At 40.0% G+C, this 27,825-nt stretch overlaps 1 protein-coding gene and 1 long non-coding RNA gene across 2 annotated transcripts in view; one reads left to right on the top strand and one right to left on the bottom strand.

Moving 5' to 3' along the window:
• LOC149452454 (uncharacterized) overlaps positions 1-27,825 on the bottom strand; it is a 99,810-nt gene that overhangs the window by 40,943 nt on the left and 31,042 nt on the right. The window contains exon 2 of the long non-coding RNA XR_016314859.1: positions 9,446-9,588. This is a non-coding gene — a long non-coding RNA (uncharacterized LOC149452454). The remainder of the gene's footprint in view (positions 1-9,445; positions 9,589-27,825) is intronic.
• TNFAIP6 (TNF alpha induced protein 6) overlaps positions 1-27,825 on the top strand; it is a 47,011-nt gene that overhangs the window by 8,495 nt on the left and 10,691 nt on the right. The window contains exons 2-4 of the mRNA XM_089689351.1: positions 11,444-11,581; positions 23,241-23,402; positions 25,268-25,496. Of these exons, the coding sequence (XP_089545477.1) occupies positions 11,444-11,581; positions 23,241-23,402; positions 25,268-25,496 (529 nt within the window). The remainder of the gene's footprint in view (positions 1-11,443; positions 11,582-23,240; positions 23,403-25,267; positions 25,497-27,825) is intronic.

The raw sequence follows: 27,825 nt of genomic DNA, 5'->3' as shown, positions 1-27,825 counted from the left end.
AGGAATGCGACATTTGAAGCCTATGTCCAGGATCTGTATGTGTGTGGTGGCTCTTGATGCACTGACTCCAGCCTCAGTCCACTCCTTGTGAAAGTCCCCAACACTTTTGAATGGCCTTTTCCTGACAATAATCTCCAGGCTGCGGTCATCCCTGCTGCTTGTGCACCTTTTTCTTCCACACTTTTCCCTTCCACATAACTTTCTATTAATGCGCTTTGATACAGCACTTTGGGAACATCCAACTTCTTTTTCAAGTACCTTTTGAGGCTTTCCCTCATTATGGAGGGTGTCAATGATTGTTTTCTGCACAACTGTCAGGTCAACAGTCTTTCCCATGATTGTGATTCCTACTGAACCAGACTGAGAGACCATTTAAAGGCTCAGGAACCCTTTGCAGGTGTTATGGCTTAATTAGCTGATTAGAGTGGGACACTTTGAGCCTAGAATATTGCACCTTTTCACAATATTCTAATTTTCTGAGATTGTGGATTTGGGGTTTTCATGAGCTTTAAGCCATAATCATCACAATTATGACAAATCATGGCTTGAACTATCTTGCTTTGCATGTAATGAGTCTATCTCATATATTAGTTTCACCTTTAAGTTGCATTACTGAAATAAATGAACTTTTGCACGATATTCTAATTTTTCGAGTTTCACCTGTATATCTGAACTGGGAAGGAAGGCTAGACCTAAAAAGCCAGGGAATTCGGCATCCCCACACACAACTCCTTTTCAGTCTGTGCAAACCAACTAACGTACTCACACTCAAAATCCTCCTTGTAGGCACCTGCCTACTGAATAAGTGAGTTTTCAGGGATTGCCTAAAGAAGGAAAGGGTAAGAGGTAACTGGACATACTGGGAGTTCTGAAAAAGTTCTGGAGGTGAGTATTGGAGGAAGTAGGTAATAAGGGAGCTTAAGAAGGAGGTCTTGCAAGGAGAGGAGTGGGTGATTTGGTGCTCTGACATTAGAAAGCAAAGCCCTGCCTACACCCAGATGGCCTCCTTTATACATAAATAAAATGAAGAAAAAGGCATGGAAAGTTTGTAATGGGGTAAAAATATCATCTGCAAGTCAAATAAGTCATACCTGTAGAACTCTGCAAGAGAAGAGCCATTATCCTCACTTCTTGGTCCTATGCCTCCTACAGTACCTCTATGTTCCAGCATTGAAGCCTCTGTCAGTGTCTTCAGCATTCAACATTTTCAGAAATGTCAGATGCTTGTGTCATGTGCTGCCCATTGTGGTGCCATTCTCCCAACTCCTAGGATGCCAGAGGGGTAAGTATAAAGGGTCTACTCTTGTAGGGTATTGCATGTATGAACATTTAGCGACTGATAGAGTCTCTTTTGGGAAGATTTTTGTTGAAATTAATAGTTTGGCAACACGCCTCTTTAAAGCTGAACTCCAGGTAAAATCCTTCGTAGGGCTCTCCTTACATTACAAGGGTTAATTGCTCATTTTTGTCTGGGGAACATACACACAGAGATTTTATAAGCGTTTTGTATGCCTGGCATACATTTTCTTGCACTTTCCGTGCTTGGGGAACTGCAGGTACCGTGTACAGCCTGCCAAACAGGCTGCATGTGGCGTTTACCCACCCATGCGTGTTTGAAACATAAACACAAAACTTCCACATTCAAGAAATATGTTGGACGTGGGATAGACTCCCTCAGTAGTTGGTTCTGGCCAGCTCAGTGGATTGCTTTAAAAAAAGGCCTGGATTCTTTCTTGGATACACAGAGTATGACTGGTTACTATCATTTATAGGTAAAGTTGATCCAGGGAATATCCGATTTGCTGGGTTATATTTGCCTTCCTCTGGATCAACTGTGGGTGTAGGATTATAATTATTTTTTTTTTACAGTTGAACTGAATGAACTTTTGTCTTTTTTGCAGCCGGACTAACTGTAACTGTGAATATGCTGGTGAACTCAGATGCAGAGAAGCATCAGCATTTACAGGAGTACAGTAGTATACAGCCATTCACTAGTATAGCAGGCTATGGGCAGCACCTGTGGCTACCCAGGCATGGGAATGCACCAGGAAATTTACACTAGCCATATAAAATGTCTAAGAAGTTTCCATGTGCATAAACCATAAAAATCAGTTATACTTACCTTATCCCTAAAGTCTTGCTCTCTCTACACAAACATTCCCCTGAAGCTGCTTCTCTTTGCTGCTCCATTGGTTACAGGCACTTTGAAATCATCATGTACAATGCAGGACAAGAAGTCCTTCATTGTAAGTGAGGACATTGAGGGTCTGACCACAAAATGGAGCATTGAAGAGAAGAAGATGGCACCAGCTGCTGGGGGAGGTAGAGATAAGGTAAGTTAAATTCCATTTATATTCCCCCTATAAAAAAAAAACATCAATCCTTTGTGTGTATGATGAGCCCCATTGCAAGGGTAACTTGAAATTTACAAAGAGTTCAGCTTTAAAGGACTTTTCGTGGCAGAATTGCTGCTAATGGACTTAAAATTCTTCAGTGATCTCATGATTACGTCAGTGACAGTAAAAATCATTGGGGCAAGCTCTGGTCTTGTCAGACAAGTATGATAATATTGCTGTGGACAGTTAATAAAATGCTGTTACAGTGAGTTGAAAACTCTTATTTATAACGACTTGGCTGTCTAGTGGAAAATATTGGATTGCTAATGTGGCAAAAATAAAGGAAATGTGGTAACTAGATTTCTACCCTCTAACTCACTCCACACCTAACAGCTTTCTGATGATATCACGTATAATTCCTAACATAAGTCTAATTAATGATGTAATTGATGACACTGGAGTGAATTTGGTGCATATTTCCATTAAATCACTAAGCCAACATGACTTGTTCTCTGCCTTGTTATTCATCTTCAAAGCTTCCAGGGGTAGGAAGAACAGAAGAAATTGAGACACTGAAAGTCTCAGAACTCTATGAAAGGTGTATGATTCCACTAGTGTTGGGAAAGGGTTCATTCACACAAATGGTCTAAGTGAGCAAGATAAGGCTGATACCAGATGAGGAGTTGTGATTTTGTACGGGTAGATTTAGAAATGCGTCTAAATCTCCTTTGCTACTGAAACCTATTCCACATAGGGACTGCACTCCAGAGACTACTGACAGGTGTTGAGGAAGTGATGCGATGCCTCCTCGCAGCCTGTTTTACCCTATTTTTCCCACAATCACACTGCTGCTGGTTGTGGGGTGTTTGCACACTTCCCCGTGTAGCATTTGGAGAGCTTGCTGCCCACCGATTTTGTAGCTTAAGGGGGGACGGGTGGCAGAAATGCAGATCATCAGTGCATTCTTGCTGCCTCCCCCAACCGTAGGTCTTAAAGAAGCCTTAGACTGGACCTCTAGCTATACCTTACAATTCAGAACTGTCCTAGACATGCAATTTTTAGTGTGAAGTTTTGCAATATGCGAAGTATGCCTCTGTGAGCTGTAGGTGTGGTTAAATAGACATGGTTTATCACATATGTTCTCAGCCAATATGACTCAGAAGACAGTAGGAGGCTACCAACACGTAGGGGCTCAATTTTAAGAAAAAATGGCTTAGCCATTTGCTAAGTGAAAGTGCAGGTACATGCATTCTGTGCAAATGGGACAAAAAAAGTGTAAATTTGAAATCAATGATTTACATTCGAACAGCAAAGGATATAGGCTATTTACATTTTCTTTTGTCCCACAGAATGAATATACCTGCACTTTCACTGGGTGAATGACTATAAAAACTCACTGTCACTTGGGGCTGAGAGAGAGGTACACAGAGCAGCTATGCCGGTCCCTCCCCTTTACTACTCATCCAGAGAAGCCTTTGTATTTGTGAATGAGTTTACATAATACAAAGGCTTCTGTGATTGGGCAAGAGGAGGGGAGGGTCAAGCATAGCAGCTGCACTCTAATGTTGAAGATGCTTAGCCTTCGGGAATGCAATAAAGCTGTCAGATTTAAATAACAGAGATAAGCCCGGGAAATGTCATGCAGCTCCTTGGACTTAACCATAGTGTGCCTTCACATTTTACAAAGAAGCTGGATTCCTGGAATTCAGTTTTTAAAAAAGAGGTAGAATCGATGGACAACTTGGTCTTTTTCTGCTGTAATTTGTTTCTGTGAAGCCTGCCTTCCTGCTGTTTCTTCAGAAATGTCACCAACATGTTCTAGGCTTGCTCTGAATGAAAGAGAGATGCTAACATCGGCAGATGCAGGTCTGATGATTTAAGGCCTACATTTAGTGAATTTTGAAGTTCACTGCCCCACCCCCCAACAAGCCCCCTTGCAGCCATAATCATCTGGTGCTGCAGGGGTTAATACAATTGCTGAATCCAAGAGTGCTAACTATTCCCACTCTTTCTCTTCCTCTCCTCTATTCATAGAAATGGTACCATAGCTTAATTGAATGGAAGAAGCTCTATGAATGGAGAATTATTATTATTATTCTACAGGATTTATATAGCGCCAACAGTTTGCTCAGCACTTTACAATATAAAGGGAGACAATACAGCAACAATACAGTTCAATACAGGAGGGTTAGGAGGGCCTGATCCTGGGAACTTACAATTTAAGAGGGAGGGGCTGGTGGTACAAAAGGTAATAACTGTGGGGGACGAACCTATGGGAGAAACAGATTTGGTTATTAGCTGAAGGCAGGATAGGTTTCTCTGAAGAGATAGGATTTCAGAGATCGCCTAAAAGTGGGCAGAGTAGGCAATAGTCGGATGGATTGGGGTAGAGAGTTCTAGATGGGGAGGCTCTGGAGAAGTCCTGGAGATGAGCATGGGAGGAAGAGACAAGGGAGCTAGAGAGCAGGAGTTTGTGGGAGGAGCAGAGAGGATAGTTTGGGTGATATTTGGAGACAAGATTGGTGATGTAATTTGGGGGCAGAGTTATAAATGGCTTTATATGTTATTGTTAATGTTTAGAATTGTATTAATTGGGCAATGGGTAGCCAGTGGAGGAATTGGCAGAGAGGGATGGTAGACATGCAACGGTTGGTAAGGTGGAAAAGTCTGGTAGCAGCATTCATGATAGACTGAAGAGGGGATAGCCTGCGATTAGGTAGGCAAATGAGGAGGGAGTTACAACAGTAAAGGCGAGAGATAACAAGGGAGTGAATAAGTTGCTTAGTGGTTTCCGAGCTTAGGAACGGGCGTATCTTGGAGATGTTGCGGAGGTGAAGTCTACAAGATTTGTACAGTGATTGGATTTGGGGCTGAAAGGACAGATGGGAGTCTAGGATTACACATAGAACCCTGGCATGAGGGGAGGGACTGATGATTGTATTACTGATCTTGATGGAGAAGACAGGGGAAAGGGAAGGGGAATGGGCTGGAGGTATGAGCTCAGTTTTAGAAAGGTTGAGTTTGAGGAAGTGGAGTGACATCCATGCCGATATGTCACTTAGTAGGTTAGTAATGCAAGAGTAGACTGAAGAGGTGAGGTGAGGAGTAGAAAGATAGATTTGTGTGTCATCAGCAGAGATAGTACTTGAAGCCATGGGAGTTTATCAAGTGACCAAGGGAGGAGGTGTAGATGGAGAAGAGTAGGGGTCCAAGGACAGAACCTTGAGGGACCCCTACAGAAAGAGGAAGTGGAGAGGAGGAGACAGAGTTATAGGTAACACTGAAGACTGCGATAGGTAGGAGGAGAACCAGGAGAGAGCAGAGTCTTGGAGGCGAAGAGAGAGAAGTTTTTTTGAGGAGGAGGGGATGGTCAACAGTATCAAAAGCCACAGAGAGGTCAAGTAGCTAGAGTATGGAGCAGTGGCCATTGGCTTTAGCAGTTAGTAAATCATTTGTGGAGACAGACTTTTATTTTATCCGCTCTTCCTCTGGTAATACAGTAGATTGCTTTTCATTGATAGAAACTGTACAGATTCATCCTCTCTATGTGTCCTAGTGATTGTTATCAATGTCACCTGAATAGGAATGAGGGGGAAATCTTTCTATGGGGATAGTAGTTGATCCTGATGACAAAAGGGATTCCCTCACATTGGAGGGATTTCCCATCACTTTCTGTGACAGGAAATTAAAGGAAATCCCCCCAACAGGACACATATAGCAGGAAAAAACTGGCAGGGATTATAACCCTCCCTTACTCTATCCAAAATGAAGAAAAAATGTAGCTTTTAGTTTAACTTTAAGTCACAAAGATCAAAGAAAAGAGCAGCTGTGTACCTCTATGATCCAACATGCTGCCTCTTAGATCTCAAGTATATGGGAACTGTTAAAAATGTATTTCATTTCAGAAAAAATAAGCTATTCTACGGTATCTTGGCAAATTTCAAAGTCTGAATAACTGGATTGAAGATTATCCTATCCGATATGCTAGTTCTCTGCTTTTCTTTTTTTTGATAGATTGTACTCGTTTTTGTCACCAGTGACTACTGTTCCAAAATAAGTCCATATCCACATGATCTGATCCATCAAAAATGTAGCATTATGCCATAATGGTTAAAGGACTGTGAAAGCAGAATTCACAGTATAAGCATTGCCAGATTTGTCACCACATTATGAAGTTGTTTTTCATAGAACTCAGTGGAGGTTTTAGGAGCTCACAATTCCCGAGAGCCAGTTGTTTCCTAATATTTTATCTCACTGGCTCTAACATCCCACATGTGTTTAATATCATTTTATTAGTCGGGATGTTCACATCATTCCAAAGCCATTTTCAATATACACATAATTGGCTTGAGTATTTCTTTTACCCTTCCAAGCACGATTTTCAATTATTATACCCAGTGAAATATTTATTTCTTGATTTGTACATTCATGTTTATACTAAATGACATTAAAAAAGTGCATGTTGCCATTAAAATTATACCATTCAGTACATTGGTTTTCAGGTCACAAGTTCTTAATGCAGGGCTTTCAGCACTATAAATTAGTTTTAAAAAATGCCATTTTAAAAAATGCCATATTTATAAAGCAGTGATTCTGACATTTACCAAAATTCACTGCAGGTGACTTTTCCAGGAGACAGTACTTGATTCACCACCAGTGAATGTTTGGTGAAAGTCACTTGTATAAAAATCAATAGACACATCCACACGACAGAATTACCGGTCGCTAAGGTATTACTTCCTCCCTAGGAAGTCAAGAAATAAACTGTTGCTCAGTGTCCAAATTTAATCAAAAAGTCCTCATTCTGTAAATTCATATGGTAAATTCTTATTCTTCCAGCATTATCACCATGGATATCTACGTGCTCAGTTCCTATATCGCCAAGATGATGTGGTCCTCTTCCTCTTTTTCAAAATATTACCCCTCAAAAAAAATTAAATAAACCGCACACAGTGCATTATCTCTTTCACATGTCATAAATCAAAATTGAGTTAAACTCACATAAAAGTGCTCAAATAGTGTCAAAACTTCACCAAGTGCCACCATACTTAATCCGTAATTCCTACTCTTACCCTCCTATCCAAAATTCTTTGCACTATAAAGGGAGATCAATCTTGTTAATTCTTCCTTAGATGTTTCCTTTTCTTATGTGATAAATGACTCTCCAAAAATACAAAATTCATATAGTGTAGTATTTAATGAATAAATATCAAATAGTGACACTCTGTGCACCCTTAGCCTGAACCATTGACCACAAATCCATGCACAACACTAAGGTGACCCACCAACTCACGGCTCATGCACCTTACCAAATTTCTACAAGTTATAGCCTGGAATATAAACAATCAATGCAAAGATTTTGACCACTATCACTCTTGTCAATACTCCATTTCCATGTTGGTACATATAATCAAAGCAAAGTAGGCAATCATAGTGTATCAAACCAGACAAATTAATTTATTAAATGTAAAAAGCGCTTACAAATAGAATGATGTACATCAGCATTATCATGCAGTTCCTAGCTCGGACCTCAACCAAGATGGCCACTGCTGGACTTCCGGTGAGCATCTGACGTCACTTTCTGACACATTTCATCATTACGACTTTGTCAAAGGATATATATGTTATGCCCTGTGTGTAAGATAGATAGATAGATAGATTCTTTTTCTTTCTTATGTGAGCTAGGAGAAGTTAGTTTCATTCAACGGAACATGTTCTGTTATCTTGAAGATGTTTTTCTGCTCATCCAAGCAGCTTCTTTAGTTCTACTTAATGTCAAGGTAGATGCTGATTATCCAAGAATATTATGGGAGGTGTGGAAGTTTGTGAAGCACCATGTTCTAATTCCTAGATTGTAAGCTCTAAAGAGCAGGGCCCTCTGTTTCCTCTTGTACCAAATTACATTGTACCTGTAATGTCTACCTTCATTTTGTAAAGTGCTGTGCAAACTGTTGGCGCTATATAAATCCTGTATGATAATAATAATAATAATTACATTAATCAATGGTATGACAGATTCTAGAACAGGTGTTATTGATTTGATTTAAATGGTTGAAGGTATTAACTGATTTCAAATGACTTGGGCAGAGATGTTAAAGGATAAGTTCACCTTTTGGACAAAATATTAAATGCACATTTTTTGCAGGTAAAAAAATGTGCATTTATTATTGTTGTCCAAAGGAGCCTGGAAAGCATTGTACCAGCGATCAGTAGATCACTGATGCCATGCAGGTCTCCTGCAGACCTGACAGAATATCTGCTCGCCGTATGGGATGTACGGGCAAGCAGAAATACTGACAGGAAGCTTCAATTAACTACCACGGCACTCCACAGTGCCGTGGTAGTTCATTGAAAACTACAAGCCCACAGCCGCTAAGGCTGTTGGGACTTGCATTTCATTAATTCACAGAAGCCCATGAATGAATGATGCAGCTGTGTGGGTGGAGCCCCACGCGGCTGCACTGACAGTTTGGTGGAAACGTCTTGCCGTACTATCTGTCAGAAAATGGGGGTGTGCGGCGGAGACGGATGCAGCTATGGGAACATGTTACATGTTCCAACCTAAAATCAGGTGGAACAGGTAACATGTTACCAAAGGTGAACTTATCCTTTATACAGCATTAAGGCTTGGTTCACACCTATGCAGTTTGCGTTTGATCCGTTTCTGCAGTGCTTTTTGTTGTTTATTTTGCATTTTTGCACATGCGCTTTTGCCATGTTTTTGATGCATTTTGCTTTTTATTTTTTTTTCTTGTTGCTAGGCAGATTAAAATGCAACATGCATTAAAAACGCATCAAAAACACACTACATGCTCTTCTACAGCATTTCCATTGAAGTCTATAGAACCAAAAACGCAACTTTTTGTGTTTAAAATAGTTCCTGACCCTTTACAAAAAACGCACCTGGTGAAAATGCACAGATGTGAACATGTCCCATAGAAAATCATGTTAAATGGACTGTGGTGCGTTTCTGCAAAACACAAAATGTTGCAGAACATGCTTAGGTGTGAACCTAGGCTAGGGTAAATGTGGATGACAGATGGTTTTGAAGGCCGCACCCCTGTTTAGCGATGGTTGTACCAGTTTGAAATGAATGGGACCTTAAATACCTTCTATGAAAATGCTGTCCTCTGTCCAAAATGTGCACTTCACTGTCCTTGAAAGTATGTTCCTTTTCCTTAGATGAAGACTGCTAAGAGCTGACCTGCAGAGTTTCTCCTCCTATGTTGGACCCTTTCTTATGTTTACTGACCTAAAACACAAACATAAAAAATACAGTCAGTAATCCATAGGAATTCATCTTACAGCATCCAGATCACTTATAAAAAACTGTTTTATTGCTGTACTTTGCACATCTCCATGCTGCTGGCACAACCAAGAGAGAGAAAGAAATGGTAGAGAAGGAGAGGCTGTGCTCATAGAAGGCTTAAGACCTCCCACGCTCTGGCACTACAGGTTGTGGTGATGACGGCCTGAACCAGAGCTAGAAAAGCATTCCCATAGGATACACTGTTCTTAAGCATTTTGCTGAGTTCAGTGGAAAGCATTGTGTTCTCTTTGGTCACCTCTTTCTGCCCTCGGTAAAACATCTAAGTGCAGATGTCCACCACAACAAATACTTTTAGAGTTTAATGAATCCTAAAAGCCGCAGATGGAAGTACTATTCCAGCTGAAGCTGCACTGAGAATGTCCATGGGTAGAAGGCATTTGAGTGATCTTAAGCCATCCATTTTCACCTACCAAAAGAAAACAAAGAGTGAATTGGGGAAGAAAAGAAAGTGTGAAAGCAAGTTAGATAGGAAAAGAGAGACAGGAGAAAGAGCAATAAGGAGCAAAAATAAGGGATGGAAGGAGAGTACAAGGAAGCGATAGAGATGTTTTAGAGTCAGAAGGAGAAAGAAAGGGATAGAGGGTGAAAGAAAGCAAAAGAGACAGAGAATCTTAGGTGAGAGGCAGGAAAACAATTGAGGGAATCATAGAGTGTGAGCCAAGAGATAGGAAAAAAGGAGAACAGGCAAGAAAGAGGAGAAAGAGTAGAAGAGTGGAGTGGGGAGCAGTGGAATAGTGAGATGGCTAGTAGAGAGGAAGTGTATGGGAAAAAGTTGGCAATGGAAGAAAGGTGTGGAGTGAAGGGTGAAATAGAACTTGAGAAGACAGAGTATTTATAAGAAATTTTACATAGCTTTGCATCAAAACTGCATGTAAATTTATCCTGTCCAATTAGGACAAAATCAGAATTTCTCAGGATATATTTTCTGGCAATTCGAATGTGTGAAGGTGGAAAATACCACATTATAGCCATTAGATGGTGCTAAGGAGCATACTTAATTCATAGGATAGTCATCGCCATCTAGTGGCCACCTTGCATTAGAGCCATCATAGGAAAGCAATATGCTCCTCATCGCCATCTAGTGGCCATAATGTGCTATTTCCAGCAGTCACACATTTGAATTGCAGAGAACATAGCCCTATGAACATTCAATTTTGCCCTATGCGCACAGAACAACATACAGATTTGCTAGACTAGCTAACATGCAGATTTTAAAAATACACCCCAGAAAAAAGAGAGAAAAACAGGGGGGTGGGGTGGGGTTGCTAATATTTTTGATGACCTAAGCAGCTAAATTATTCCAATCCTGTTGATGTAAAAACATCTTGGCAGTACTAAACAAACACTGCTCTACAAGACTAACCAAATAAAAAATCCTATCCCAGCATAAATGTTTCATATAAATCATATCACTATAATTCCTGGAGACATTCCCAGGTTATGTTCTGAAAGATACATTTTGTTACAGATTAGAATGTTCAGGAACCAACAAACAAACCTGTTTACTTTTAAACAACTTTGCAGGAGGTATTATTGCCTGAAACTGAAATGTGGAAGACATACTGTAACAAAACGAGTATTTTCATAAAAAAAAGCTTTGTTCTACTTCTGGGCTTCTGTCCAGGTCCCCGTCTGAGGAACCACTCCGCTGTCTGCTTCTGGCACAGATATACTACTGTTCTCAATGTGATACGCAATGCTGGAGGTGGGATAATGGCTTTGAAGGGATGTTGCTAAAAAAGAAAAGAAACTAAATCTTAATTGTTATTTCTTACAGAACAAGCAGCTGGAGTTTATCACCGAGAATCACGGAGCGGAAAATACCAACTGACCTACAGAGAGGCCAGAGCTGTGTGTGAATATGAAGGCGGACAGCTTGCTACGTTTGACCAACTGGAAGAAGCCAGAAAAATAGGTACAGGCCAATGTAAATAGTGGCAGAATGCCATATTTAAAGTGAATCAGTCATCAAATCAATATAATAATCTGGGATACTATTCTAATAGGTGGACCTCCATATAGTTTTTATAAGCAATAGGAAAACAATACCCATGAGAACCATGTACAAAACATAAAGAAAAGTAAACCAGGGATGTCATCTGGAGCCAGAATAAAAAGCCTTAAAGTGATACTAAACATCCACTATTTAATTTACATGATCTCTTCTCTTTCTGTATATTGATGATGGCACGGTAATTATTTTAATAATAATAATTGAAAAAAATAACTACTTTCCTTTTTCCTATATGATATACAGCCGTCATTTGACCCAGCTTTTTCCCAGCCTGTCTGTAGGGAAATAGTGGCATCAGGAGCTTCTAGTCCTTTGCCGTTAGTCACATGTTCAAAAAAAAAAAAAAAAAAAAAAACAGCCTTTGGGATACAAAACTAAATATAAATAACTAATATCAATAAACTTATTTTTCAGTTGTCATACAAATATATATGTGAAATAAAAAAATAAATAAAATATAAATAAAATCTTTATTATTTTTTGGCAATAACATGATATGGGCAGCTTTGTGCAAGTCATTGGCTGTGTAACTCCCCTCCAGCCTGTGTCTTAGAATAACAGGGAAGTGAAGCCTTCATCAATCAAGATGTAATATTCCACTTCCCATTGTGCTTAGCTGGTTAGTGGGCATGGAGGAGGGAGGGAGGGAGTGGGCTGTCATTTACCATTGTGTGTACACCAACATGTCTAAAGTCACATGGGCTTCTCAGATGTGAAAAGGAGGAAATGCTCAGGGTAGAAATACACTGAAAACTGAGCATATGAAGTAGTTGCCAACACTGCTCTGCAAAATCCCTAAATGCATTAGGAGGATGGACAGAAGAGGGAAACAGAGAACAGCAGGATCAACCAGTTTTTTTTTTGCAGAATATAGACACTGAATCCCACAGTAACTGAGTGAGTTTGAACAGCATGTAACACAGCAGTTACTGATAGTTTTTATGATGTGGGTTTAGGGACACTTTAAAAGCAATGTATTCTGGAACTAGAAAAGCTACAATTTATGGGGAATTTGTGCGAAGTGTTCTTACCTGCTCACACACCTGGGTTCCTATGGCAACTCACTCTACAGCAAGGGCAGAGAAGAGTGGTTAAAAACAAACTGCTCCAACTTGCTCACTTCACTGGCACTTGCCATCTTCAAATGGTTGTCATTTAAAAATTATAAATCCTACATCGAAAAGCTTTACATTGTGAGAATCACAAGACCCAGACCTACATTTTGATGCATAGTATGTCTCTGAAATATTAAAAATGAAGGCACAGTCGCAGTTTAGAAATTGCCCTTCAAATTTGAGGTGGCTAGAGTGGAGTTTCAATGAATGTCAACGGGCGGCGTGAGTTGCAAACAAATGGTCATTTTGTGAAAACTATCAGGACTATGGCTTAGCCGTGGACATTTTTAGTGGCAGCAGGGATAGCTGAACGTTTTGATATAAGATTTGTGTAGGTGGGCTTGAAAATGAGGGAGTGATGGCAGTTTAGAAATCATGTTCTGATTTTTCTGCTTACACTCTAGCTTTTGTCAGCTCCCACTCTAGTTTTGAACATTCCGCCATTCATTCCTATGGGACCAATTTCAACACCAAAACGCCGATATTTTGTGAACCATTTGGCGAAACGTTCCACAAAGTAATAGCACACCAATCGGGAACAATCCGCACGTTTCGGTATATTACTGTCTATGTAGAGTAAAACTGTGGGAGGAGTTAGGGGGGTAAATTTGGCTATAATAATAAGAATATATATGTGAGATAACAGTAAGTGGTCTTGCCATGCAAGAACACTTAATTATCAGATCCCTCCCTCTGTGTGTGTGTGTGTGTGTATATATATATATATATATATATATATATATATATATATATATATATATATATATATATATATATATTACATACACTCACTGGCCACTTTATTAGGCGGACCTTGCTAGTGCCAAGAAAATATCCCCCACACCATTACACCACCAGCCTGAACCGGTGATACAAGGCAGGATGGATCCATGCTTTCATGTTGTTTACGCCAAATTCTGACCTAACCATCTGAATGTCGCAACCAGTCTGCCCATTCTCCTCTGACCTCTGATATCAACAAGGCATTTTCATCCACACAAATGCCACTCACTTGATATTTTCTCTTTTTCAGACCATTCTCTGTAAACCCTAGAGATGGTTGAGCAGGAAAATCTCAATAGATCAGCAGCTTTTGAAACCCTCAAGCCAGCCCATCTGGTACCAACAACCATGCCACATTCAAAATCAATTAAATCCCCTTTCTTCCCCATTCTGGCGCTCAGTTTGAACTTCACCACGTCTACATGTCTAAATGCATTGAGTTGCTGCCATGTGATTGGCTGATTGGCAATTTGTGTTACCAAGCAATTGAACAGGTGTCCCTAATAAATTGGCCGGTGAATATATATATATTACACACATATGCAATGCATACACAGAGCCCAGTGAAGGTTCTATCAATCCTTTTCATAAGCTGGAAGTACAGCAAAGAGAGGTATTTATAGTGAACACTGCAAGGTAACTTCACACCGGAGTCTGAATTTTACAAGCCATTCATAAAATGCAGGCTGCGTTGTGCCTTCGTGTTTAATGCCACAGAGAGAATTCTACAATTGGGCCAGATGCTGTCCACATAACTTTGATGGGTCACTAGACTGGGCTCACCTCTGTGTGTTTTTTTTTTTAATTCATTCATTCATTTTATTGCATTCTGCTTTTTTCTTTTTTTTTTAAGCAGCTGTGGAGTTAGGCCATACTGTTGCTTCAGCTATAAATGCATACAAAATGTAAAATGTATACATATATTTTTAGGACATATGCTTAGACCCTAAATAACTTATTACAGCAGTTTGAGACATACAGACATTACATGATTGTTTTAGACCATCTTGCTCACGTCAGCAGCCATGCTGAAAGCATAGCCCATTGTGCATCCTTTTTTGTGTAAACATTATTTGAAATGTCACAAAGTCGTTGATTTACTAAAGCTGAAGAGTGCAAAATCTGGTGCAGTTCTGCAGAGAAACCAATCAGATAATTAAGCAACCTGAAGTTGGAAGCTGATTGGCTACCGTGCACAGCAGCTCCGGATTTTGCACTTCCCAGTTTTAATAAATCGACCTCAAAGTGACAAGAAGTGAGTTCTAGTGGCCAAAGCAGTGTGTAGTGTGGTGAATTGCACTAGGGTAGATTCACACATATGCAGGTGCGGGAAAGTATGTATATTGCACACATTCCCAAACCTGCAGGCAAAACATGGTACTATTTAGCAGACACGTGAGTGTGCCATTATTTCTTAATAGTACCCCCATGCATCTGAAAATGCAGTGAGCATGTAATCAAGTGCAAGAAATTGCACAGTTCAAAAGCACCATGCGATTTCACTGCGGCTGGGATTTTAAAAAGGTGCAGGGACCTTTATCCTGCAAGTACAGCAGCCCAATAAATTAATGGAGTGCTTGCCCACACAAATGCAGCATGAAGAATCCACAAATGTGAACTTAGCCTTACACCACATTGCACTGAAAAAAGCATGCTGCACTTTTTTTCAGCACAACCACTGCAACAGTGTGGTGTGAACTGGCATTATAGGGAACATGGCTTTTTGCCTTGTCTTGCATTGGAACTATGCTTGGCAAGGTTGCCCAGAGCAGTCCCAGTACATTGGGTGTGAAACTTTGCAAAAGCTCATACTATTCATACAATTCAGAAAGATAACAATTGTAATTTTTGTTGTTGTTTAGGTATTACCTCTATAATTCAAACTCAAGACATTTTTTTTAGTTTTACATAGAGTTGTGAAGAGTTAGATCCACCTTTAGGTCTTTTGTTATTGTTTGTGTCCTCAGTGGAGAGATTTCCCCTTATTTCCTGTCTCCCATTAATTTAGTGTAGCACCTTCCTAGTTAGGCTGCTAAGTATATTTAGTTTTTGGCTCCTTCTGCAATCGGGGGAGCAGAGATTGTTTGGTCTGGTCTAGTCTGTTCAGGGTTTCAGAGACTGGGAGTTTGAGCTTCTCCCTGCCTCTGAAAGAAAATTTTAGTACTCAGGGAATTGGAATTCAAATAACCTGGCTGAACATTGATCAGGGCCTAGCCAATCCCTGAGGAGGTGTGCCCAGATGGTGGCTATGAAGCTGTTAAATAGTCTAGAGCCCTGGAGAGAGGGTCCTTCCCCAGTAAGGAGAGTTCCAAGCCTCCGGGGGCTATTGCCCCTGAGGCAGCCTGTGTTGCTTTTCTGTGCAGTCTCAGTGGTGGCAGAGCTGGGACCTGGAAGTGATCTGGGACTAACTGCAGGACATCATCAAAGGGATCTGGTCTACAGGAGGATGGTCTCACTCATTGGGTTGTGTCTAAGGAAGCTGGAAGGTGGCAACTGACAATGATTTGATTCCTGGTGACTGGGTTCTTTTGGGATATAAGTGCCAGAGGTAGCTTGGACTGAGACAGCTCTCGTAGGGTCACAGATACTGGCCATCCTCATCAGTGTCCTGGACTGTGAGCTTAGAGAAGAGTGCCCTCCTATACTGTGCAGTGTTACGGAGATTGCATCGGGTGCCAATAGAAGTACAGTGATGCAGGGTAACCAGATGCCAAAGAGATTTGTCTCATGGTCCCCAGATGTAAGACTCTATTTTTCCATTATTCTCAGCTGTATAGGGGAAAAGATCGTCCTCTCACAGCCAATTTGTAATTGTTTGGAGTATCTCATGTCCTCAAGCACTCTCCTGTCACAAGCTTTATCAGCAATAAATCACAAAACGGAGCCAGGGTGCATGGACTGGTTCTTGGGTGGATGGTGGCCTCTGTACCATCTGGGGGAGAACCAATTAATATCAGTGGCCTTTGTGGGAGTAGGGCTACATTGGCAACAATTGAATGCAAACCTCTACACTAACTGCAATAAAAACTCCAAATTATTCTTATCAATAGGATTCAATGTAAACTCTACTAAAAATGCAGATCTGCACCATCCAGTTAAATTTTTTTTCTATTTTGAAAAGCACAGATTCCATCATGTACACAGGTGCTTACATCATTGGGAATCAGAAAGAAGCAAACTATGCCTGTGCCCACCCCCACCACTGACAGCCATAACATACTGAGCAGGGGTGATCACACACAGCTCCTACTTTTGTAGAATCCTCCCACATATGTTAGGCTGTTAAAGGTATAGTACATTGGATTACATTGGGGGTTATGGCATGTTAAAGGCTATACTCCATGCTGATTATAAAAGATGCAAATGATTGCAGCTCTGTACTCACCTGTGTACAATACATAATTTTAAAATATTTAAAACAGTGAAAGTACCTGAATTTGCCATAGGACTAATTCACACCAGCCACTGTGTTACAACAGCTGATGTGCAGAGCTGATGCACAACACATCGTACTGTTCACATCTTTTTTTTAATAAACTTTACTGAAATGCCACACAGATATTTCATTAAAGGGGAACCTCACTCTTTCAATCAACATTGACTATTTTGAATCCTTATGCTGCTAGCTTTAATAAATAGATTGAGAAGTTTATTATATTTCCTTCTTTTAAACTATTCTTTACATTTCTTTAATAAAATGCCTAGTAAAATGATGTCATACATCCCAGGAGTCTTCAGGAAGGGAGGAGGGCTTTTCTCAGCTAAACAGACCCTTCTGCTTGTATGCCTGAACTAATGGATTCCAGGAAGCAATGGCTACATGAATCATCTGCCCTTACTCAGGATGGCCATGGCCATAAATGCTAGGGGGTGCTTTTTTAAGTGATTTCTCAGCAAAATAAAGCATGGAGACATGGATGGATGAGGGAGTTTCCCTTGAACATTAAAAGGATTTAAATAGCACTTTTGGTTTATGGTGCGCCGATAGAGTGTAGTTATGTTTTTTTTTTAAATTCAAATATTTATTGATTTTTCATATTTATAAATACATATATAATAAAAGGGAAAGTAAAAAAGAACATAACAATACATTTCATCAACGTTCTCATATCATATATAAAATTCTTAATCCTATCTCCTTCTATTTCCCCCTATTTATATCCCATGTCTCTAGCCCTACACCCTACCACATCCCTCCACCCTCCCACTCTGCATTTTTCTCTTTTCTCCTTCCCTATAAAATCAAGAAACTTCTCTTCTCATTTCTTATTGCTTCATATATATTCGTTTGATGTACAAAATCTTCCCATTTCTCCCATCTCCTATTATATATCTCCATCTTACCTTCTTGGATATAGTATAATTTCTCCATTTTACTAATCTGATTTACTCTCTCTACCCAGTCCTTTTCTCTCGGAACCTCTAAACTATGCCAGAATTTAGGTATCAATCCCTTTGCTGCATTCACATAGTACCATATACCCGAATCCTTGTATTTATTCACTGGTATATCTGTCTTATGTAACAAACACACTTCTGGATCTAATCCTATCTTTATCCCTGAGATTTTCTCTATTAAGTTGACCGTTTTCTCCCAAAAACTTTGAATCTTTGGGCACTCCCACCAAATATGAAACCACGTACCAATCCCTCCACACCCACGCCAGCACTCTTGTGTTCTCTCTATACCCATTTTATGTTCCACCTTTGGTGTGATGTGCCATCTTACCAAACTTTTATAATTGACCTCCACTTCTCTCATGCTGATATTTTCATGTGTGAGTCTATATATTTTACTCTGTTTATCCTCATCTATCTCTATCCCCAAGTCCTTTTCCCATTTTTCTATCTACATTGGTTTTACCTCCGTGACTAACTCCGTGAGAATTTTATATATTTTTGCCGTGCCCCGTTTCCCCTCTCCCCGTGATTCCAACAACTTCTCAAACAAGTTCCATTCCTTTCTCCCTCTCATAGGTTTCGGAAGACTCTCAACAAAGTGTTTTAATTGGTGATATTTCCACTCATCAATCTTAATAAAAAGTTCCCTTCCACCTTTCTTTAAATCTTTTAATGTTTTCAATTTCTGTCCATCCATAATATCCCTTAATTGAATGTCTTCCTTTTTAATCCATTTTCCCATAATCCCCTCTATACCTGGTGGAAAATACTCCATATTCCTTAGTGACATTAATTGTGAATTAAAATCCCACTTCATACGTTTATGTAAATTATCCCAAACCTTTAAAACATTCAGTGTATACACACTCGTGGTATTTTTTAGACCTCTATATTGTGTTGGTGCCCATATGTTTCTACTCAGGTCAACTCCACTCAGATCGTTCTCTATCTTAACCCACCTTTTCCCCCTTATATTGTGTATCCAATCATAAATTCTTGTTAAAACTACAGCATTATAATATCTCCTAAAATCTGCACTCCCAATCCCCCTCTCTCTTTACCTCTACTCATCAGATCATAGGATATTCTAGGTTTTTTATTTTTCCATATAAATTTTGTTATCATCTTTTTAATTTCTTTAAAAAAGGCCTCTGGGAGTCTTATTGGGATCATCTGAAATTTATACAAGACTTTGGGTACAATTATCATTTTTATCAGATTTATTTGTCTGAGTATTATTATTCGAGTGTAGTTATGTTTTAAGTTCAACTGGCCCCCGTGCAATATGTGGTGGCAGAATGCCTCGCACTGTGCTGCGCTGACAAAAAAAGTACTGCATGCAGAACACCGCCTGCACACCACCACAACGCAGTAGTGAGAACCAGCACATGGGAGACAAGGCATTTTGCTTGTTTTCCAGTGAGACTGTGCTGGAATAGCTGCCCAACACAGTCCCACAGCAACTGGATATGAATTAATTCTGACTGCAGTTTTAGCCTCTTGCAGACCAAAGAGCCCAGACTCCATCAGGAGCCAATCAGTTGTGCTGTAGTGCTCATGTTCTAACAGAGAGAAGAGTTAATCAATCCACTGCTTGTTTTCACCGTCTGATCACAGGGTAGAGGAGTGACAAGACCTGTAATTCTAACTTAATCACAGTAGAGAAAAATCAGTTCCCCTTCCCTTCCAGACAGGGCTGTGCTGTATAGCAGAGCTGTTTATATATCAGAACTGGATGGACAGACATACAACTCCTTTGGAAGATTAAACAGCTCATGCACATATATTTCATCTGTGCAATTAGTTGTATACCTGGAATTAAGCTGTAAATGTAAATAGCACTAGCAAAGTAATTTTATGTCTGATCCTTAATCTTGATTATTGCATCCCAAATGATTTACTGAAAAAAAAAATGAATTTCAGATTGCAGTTTCCTAATGTATCTTTGAAAAAAGAAATGTTTCAAATCATCCCTGAAAGGCTCGGGGGCGAAGTGCTTTCCCAAACATCTGCAATTCGTTGACTTTTGGCAAGGGTAAAATAATAGCATTGTGTAAGTAAAGGAGTAATACGGTACTTACAATTCTCCATGTACTCACTTACATGAGATCATTTCCTCTGAATACCAGACAAGCCAACAAAATCTTCCTGCAAAGTGTAACTTTTCCTCAAGTTTTTTTTTTTCATGAGTTGTAAAATGAGAAGAACATGAAATCAGAAATGAGTATTACTTCATATCATAATATTAATAAATCCGTCCTTATATCAACAAGAACTGGCTTCCTGAAAGGCCAGAAGCCTGTATTGCATATTAATATTAATGAGGAAAGCCAAAAAAATCGTATTTATTGGATAGAATAATGAAGAGAAAGAACCTTACTCATGTGAAAGCCTAGTTTCACACTGTACACCGCATGTGAGTCGCACAGGGACTGCACCGCAATCCTGTGCAATTCACATGCGATTCAGTGTGGTGCGATTTGAGCTCATTCTTTTTAAATGGGCTCAAATCACACCGCATTGCACCAAAGACGTGCATGCAGCTTTTTTTGAGCTGCACCCCAACCAGATCACATGGTGCAAAAAAAGTTTTAAAAAATGCCTTTAATATCACTGGAAGGGAAATCCCTCTTTGAGACACAGGTAGCAATAAAAAGTAGACAAGGGTTCTGGTTGTCTACACTACTGAAAGAAAGAGTATTTTACTGATGTCTGTGTCCCTCCTGGAAATTTCACACTAAGGAAAGGAAATGAGGGAACATTTCTCCAACCAAGCATCAGATAACAATAAAACAAGATAGAGCATCTTTCTTTCCTCACTCTATCCCAAAAGTGAAAAAAGTGTTATGGCTGCAAGTACACTGTTACTAACATATAAATACATAGTATGCATAAAAAGCTTTTTTAATTTTCTCCTTTGATTTATTTTCCCTTGATTAGTTGATTATGTTTAGCTATATTTTTTAAATATCTTATTAAAGCAAATATAAAATATTGAATGACAACATTTAACAGCCAGTAGCATTTTGCGTGTGTTCATCTAATTTTTGAATTGTTAGTGGGGTCAAATAAATATATGTTTTTGACTGCAATGAGAAGATTTAAAGGAGCAGGGTTAAAAACAATTTGCTAACGCTGAAAGTGGTTTTGTTTGGGAAATTGCATTTACTCCGAAATTCAATGTGAAAAAAGCAAACAAAAATTTGAAGTAACTTCAAATTACTCACATTAACTCAAACATACTAATAATATTTGTAAGAATTTTTGTTTGAAAATTTACTATGTATGGCCTAAACATTTAAGCAATTACAGCAAAAGTTTTTCTTTTTTTAAATTTTGGAAAAAGAGTTTCAACCATATGTATAAAAGCTGTCCATTGTAAGCAATCCCAAAGCGTTGTATGGTGTGTGCCAACCTGTGTAACTGCAATTTTTTCTTGGACAGCTTGGCCTGCAAGTAAACATGGAGAAAAATATAAATAAAGGCATTTGAAATTTAAAAAGAAAGATCTTATGCAGAATACTGTTGTTAAATGATTAACTCAATTATACATTTAAGTTAACAGACTATAATATTTTTCAATATAGTCATCCTTTAAATTTATGCTGCCATATCCAATTAATCATCAATCATTTTCAAATGGTCAAATACACGATACCTTAATTGTAAAAAAAGAAAATGAAAAGAAAATTCATATTTTCCCATCACTATATCAGCTACTAAGCAACATGTTCTCTTTAATTATGTCCTGTAAAATAAGAAACTATTTCTCTATTCCTTAAGACTTCCTGTATTTAAGAGACCTTTTGATTTTAGTTTTATTTACACAACAGTCAGCAAGCTAAATGAACCGAAAACCAGCATCAGACATGTTGTTTGATCCTAGAAATATTACGCAACATAACAGCTAATTGGATACTGTTAGGGATAATGAAGGTCATTATATCTTCTTTCCATCCCCCCCTACCAAAGCATAAAGGCATGTGGGTCTCATGTAAAAAAGAAAGCTGATGCTGGTTTCATTTTTGAACTAGACTAGTAAATTGGTTGGTTGCTATGGGTAACACATATTCTTTTTTGCTAGCTTCCTGTCCCTGTGACACCAGGCCAAACAATAAGGAGATCGTTGTCACCAGGATGGAAAAACCTAGACATCATTAAAATATTGTCAGACGTTATAACCCGTCCCCACCCTAATGAGGGATTTTTCAATGTGTCCTCATCGGATCTCACATCAGTTCCTATTTTATCAACCTGACAGAGGCTTTAATCCTTCTTCATGCTATACAAAGTTAAATAAAATGTATGACTACAATTGGGCTCTGAATAAAAGCTATTTACCCATGCTTGCTCTTTATTTTTGGATGAATTCTTTGGAAATAAAAATAATTTATGTTTAAGCCCATAGTAGGAATTAAGCTTAAGTATAAAGTATAGCCAAAACATTTTGGTGGGTAGATTTCCCTTCATTTCCTATTCTGGTGATGTTATAAGAAGAGAGAAAAAAATGCCTACAAACCAAGGGTTAATTCCTTCATAGTGGTCACCAGTGCAGGCTTCCACACAAGGTTTACCCTCACCCAGGGTAGCCAAAAAGTGGGTATCGCTGGCCCTCCTGGGATGAGGCTCTGGCTGCATTCATTCATCAGGGGGTTCTGGTCAGCTGATTAGCAGGTGAATCAGATTGTGGACAGGGAGGGTGATCAGTGCTATGAGGGGGCAATTACTGGAACCAATCCCCCTGTGTGGCTCTCCTTGCAGCAGCTGAAAGTGGGCTTCTTTTCCTTTTGCTAGGGCTGGCAGCAATTGCTGCATGGAAAGCCACACAGGGGGATTTGTTCCAGTAATTGCTACCCCACTGTACCAATCACCCTCCCTGTCCAAATACTGATTTGCCCTGCTACACAGGTTGCCCTGTGTGCCCCCCACAGAGCTACCAGTTTCCTCTCTTCTCCCTTCTGCCGGCTGCTGCAGGCACACAGGGGGATCAACTAAGACCATCATAGAAGACTGTGGTGAAGTAGGAGGGACTGTAGCTAAGAAATGGAAGAGCCAGGGAATTAACAATGAAGAAAAGTTTCAGGAAAAAAGGGTGGCCGTAAATGTAAAAACTAATTTATTAATACTTTTAACTCAAAATTTACTCCTTGGTTATGGGGTCTCTTTAAACAAGAATTTTACTAACTTTACCTATAGAATTGCTGTTACTTAATAAAATCTTTTTTTTGGAACTGATCTTTCTCAATCTTTATGGTCTACAGGGTTCCATGTATGTGCTGCTGGATGGCTCCACAAAGGAAGAGTTGGTTATCCAATAGTAAAACCTACTTTTAATTGTGGATTTGGAAAGATAGGCATTATAGATTATGGCTTCCGGTTAAACAAAAGTGAAAAATGGGATGCCTACTGCTACAATCCACATGGTATGGAAGCATATATCTTACTTTGCATTTTTTTCAGGCTGTGTAATAACTGATATTTGTAAGTTAGAAAAGTGAGGAACGTTATAACAGATTACTTTGAACAGCACAGTTTGTATTTCAAATACTTCCACATGGGATGCCTATTAGACAAACAGGGATAACATTATTTACTCTGAACTTTGGCTGACCGTGCATTTTAGTGCCCTTTCCATGTTACTTGTCTTCTTTCTAGTCTCCCTTATGGCTGATGGAAAGGAGCCCCCTCCCTCCTTGCCTTGCCGAACATTAATTATAGTAAACTGGTAATAAACTTGGTCATTTCAAACTGAGCATACAAAACCCCAATTAGGTGTTACCATACCATAATGAAATTTAGATTTTTCCTTTAAACACTGCACTTGGCTCCATCCCCTTCTGCTGAGCCACCTTATTGCTTAGGAAAAACACCAACCACACAGCTACCTTTATTAATAAAAGATATCTATATCTATGAGGTCCTTTAGTAGCTTTTAGTCCTTTTGTACAAGGCCTTTTAGTGCCCAAAATGAAAAAGCCAAAGTGACCCCCTCCCCATCTCCAATCAGCTATGAACTATTTTGGTAGCAAAGGTTGAAGTTTCTGTCCTTTTAGCATCCCCTCCATTGAAACTTCCAAGGTGACCACTCTTCTGCCTACCCCTCAGCCCAGCCCTGCATAGCCTCAAACATGTCATGTGACAGATTTCCTCTTCTCTTTAAACACTTAATTCAGGATAAAAATGAAAGAGTAACTTTACCCTACCCTCCTACATTTTGTTTCCCCTGCCTACCTGTAGCGGTGTTCTCCTCAGGAAGGATACTCACCTACCCAGTGGATCTAGCATTGTCCTGCTGATATCCCCTTCTCTGTAGCCAGGACTCGGCTCCCATGCTGTCATCTTTTCTGGGATGTCATTGGGAGGCACTCCTCCTGACGATGTGTCACTAGGCCCATCCCCTCCTTTTCTAGTGAATTTATGTTTCTGGGGCCTTTCGGGATATCCGCGTCTCATATATCGAGAGGCACTATGGGGCACTGACATGCTTCGCCTAGGCGAATGAGAGAAGATGGGCTGTAAAGAATTAGATTTTGATAAAAAGGTAAACGATCAAAAGGAGGAGGAAACCTGTCAAAAAGGCTAAAGTCCTGATTTAAATAAACATGTAATATCAAGGTATCTGATCTTAGCTATAACTGGACTGCCTCTCAGGTTAGTCAAAAGACAAATTGCGATATGTCCTGATGGGCTTGACCAGTGGTCTCCAAACTGTGGCCCAGGGGCTGAATGTGGCCCTTTGCTTGTCTTTATCCCTTGGGGCACTATTCTATCTACTGACACGAACAATGGGGCATAATTTCTGTCGTTGACACCAGCAGTGGGTCGGTATTTCTTCCATTGACACCAATGAAAGGGCACAATTCCTCCCACTGACACCATTGAAAGGGCACAATCCCTCTCACTGACACCATTGAAAGGGCACAATCCCTCTCACTGACACCAACAATGGGGTATAATTCTTTCCATTGATACCAACAATGGGCAAATATTTATCCCACTGAAACCAACAATGAGGCACTATTCTTCCCACTGACACCAAAGAAAAGGCACAATTCCTCCCAGTGACACAAACGATAGGGCACTATTCTTCCCACTGACACAAATGATGGGGCAGACTGTTCATGGACCTAGAGCAAACATGCAGGCCTGACCTTGTCTTGGGTCAGTAAAGTCAGGGGATCAGCATGACATGACACAGCGAGCAACTTAAGAATCAGATTGGAAATGATAGTACAAGTTTCTCATGAAGTCAGTTTCCTTCTGATATTATGTATTTTCTACATTTCAGCGAAGGAGTGTGGAGGAGTATTTACTGAACCAGAGAGGATATTTAAATCTCCAGGATATCCGAACGAATATGAGAATGAACAGATCTGCTACTGGCATATCCGTGTTAAGGTTGGCCAACGGATTCGTCTACAGTTTTTAGAAATGGACATTGAGGAGGACATGGACTGTCTGTCTGACTACTTAGAGGTCTATGACAGCTATGATGATGTTCACGGTTTAGCAGGACGGTGAGTTATAACTGATCTATGTTGGGTTAGTTTAGTTCTACGTAAATTCTGAATATAACAGGTATGTAAAGTGTTACTAAACCCATGACTGTGCATTCACTATATCTGGTCTTCCACAGTATACAGAACATGGAAATGCAATTACTTTAGTAAATATAAACTGATAAATACCTTTTCTCATCAGCAGTATATAGCAGTCTTGTGACTTCTATCAGTGTCCAGCCGCACACTGGTTAATCTTGTAAGAGGAATTTTCATTCTCCTCTGACTGTTTTATGAGGCTGCATGACCCCTGACTTTCTGTCTGGACCCTGTACCGATTACATGCACCTTCCCCAAAAAACTCTCTAACAATACACACCAAACAAAGCATGTGCAGACTTGCTACTGCTGCCCGGTATTATGGCAGACAGATTGGGGACAGAAAAAGAAGAGGAGGATCAAAGAAGACAGGATCAAACAGCCTTTTTACACAATGTGGAGGATTACCCCTTAGGTTCTATAGTGAGTTTAACAAGCATGCCTTACTGCATATACAGACTGATTTTACTGATATGGGTTTAGTAACACTATAAAGCTAACCATACATCAGTAGAATGTCATTTCAAAGTATACATTTTTGGAAAGTTTGTTTGAATTAATAATAGTGGGATCAAATCAAAACTATTTCCAATTAAATTAAACTAACTAGGAATGGTATTTGCTCATTCATACTGTAATGAAACTATTTTAACCAGTTGCCGACCGCAGATAGCCGAATGAGGGCTACACTGCGGCCGGCCAGTTCTGGGAGGGCGTCATATGACGTCCTCCCAGAATGCGCTCTCCTGTGTGCCCCCGGGGGCGCGCACCCGGTGATCTCCGTGATCATTGTGTCCTATGGACACAGCTGATCACGTGATGTGGTAAAAGGCCAATCACAGTGGCCTTTTACCACGTGATCAGCCGTGTCCAATGACACGCTGATCACAGGGAAATGCAATTGACGCTTCTCGGTTGCACTTTCCTCACGTTGTCAGATCGTGAGGACAGTACTGTCGAGAACCGGCAGTTGCTAGAGCAGGGATTGGCACTGATCATCAGGGCACTGATGATCAGTGGCCTGATGATCGGTGCCCAGAAGTGCCACCCACCAGTTCTGCCAACTTGTATCCAGCAGTGCACCCACCTGTGCCCAGCAGTGCAACCACCTGTGCCCAGCAGTGCCCACTAGTGTCACCCAGCAGTGCCACACACCTGTGCCCAGCAGTGCCATCCAGAAGTGCCACCCACCTGTGCCCACCAGTGCCACCCACCAGTACCACCCACCAGTGCCCATTAGTGCAGCCCAGCAGTGCTGCCAGTCAGTGCCCTGCAGTTGCGCCAGTCAATGCCTAACAGTGCCACCAGTCAATACCTAGCAGTGCCGCCAGTCAGTGCCCAGCAGTGATGCCAGTCAGTGCCACCTATTGGTGCTGTCTATCAGTACCCATCATCAGTGCCCATCAGTGCCGCCTATCAGTGCCCATCAGTGCTGCCTCATCAACGCACATCAGTGAAGGAGAAAAATTAGCCGTGTGCAAAATTTTATAATAGAAACAAAGAAACTTTTTTTTTTTTAATTTTTTGCAATTTTTTTGTTTATAGCGCAAAAAGTAAAACACCCAGCGACGAGTAAATACCATCAAAAGAAAGCTCTATTTGTGAGAAAAAAAATTATACAAATTTCATATGGGTACAATCTTGCATAACAGCGCAATTGTCAATCAAAGTGCGACAGAGCTGAAAGCTGAAAATTGGCCTGGTAAAGTAGGGGGTATAAGCGCCCGGTAGGCAAGTGGTTAATATGTCTGGGATTCCATTCAAAAAACAGGTCTGAATGAACTTCTAGGGCCTTTCAAATAAAAATGCGTTGATTAGTGATGGCAAGTAAAAATGTTCTGATGAAGAATTATGAAGAATTTCTATGAAAAACATTAGAACAATAATTTTACTGTGTATGGCCAGCTTCACTATGATCATGCCTAGTGGTCAGATCATGTTGGTGGTGTTATATTCTATGTCTTTATGACATGTAATAAAGTTGTATTTACATGGGAGTCAATCATTCAGCAAGTCACCAATCTGAATAGTGTTTAACATCATCTCAGACCATATTTAATCAATTCCAATGAACAGGTTTGTGCTGGATTCTGTAGTGTACCATAACTTTGCATATACAATAGAATCGTGTTGTGATCGCCAGGCTATGTTTTTTGCTACCCTAGGCTCAAATGAATAGCAATGAGCAAAACTCAGCTTGAAATATCATCAAATTTAGCTTTTTAGCTTTGTTAGGGTTTTTTAAGTA

This window comes from Staurois parvus, unplaced genomic scaffold (assembly GCF_062004578.1).
Source record: "Staurois parvus isolate SC_StPar_1 unplaced genomic scaffold, SC_StPar_1.0 ptg000471l, whole genome shotgun sequence".
Taxonomy (NCBI): domain Eukaryota; kingdom Metazoa; phylum Chordata; class Amphibia; order Anura; family Ranidae; genus Staurois; species Staurois parvus.
The sequence above is the reverse complement of the archived record's forward strand: the minus strand, read 5'-3'. Positions and strand labels throughout refer to the sequence as shown.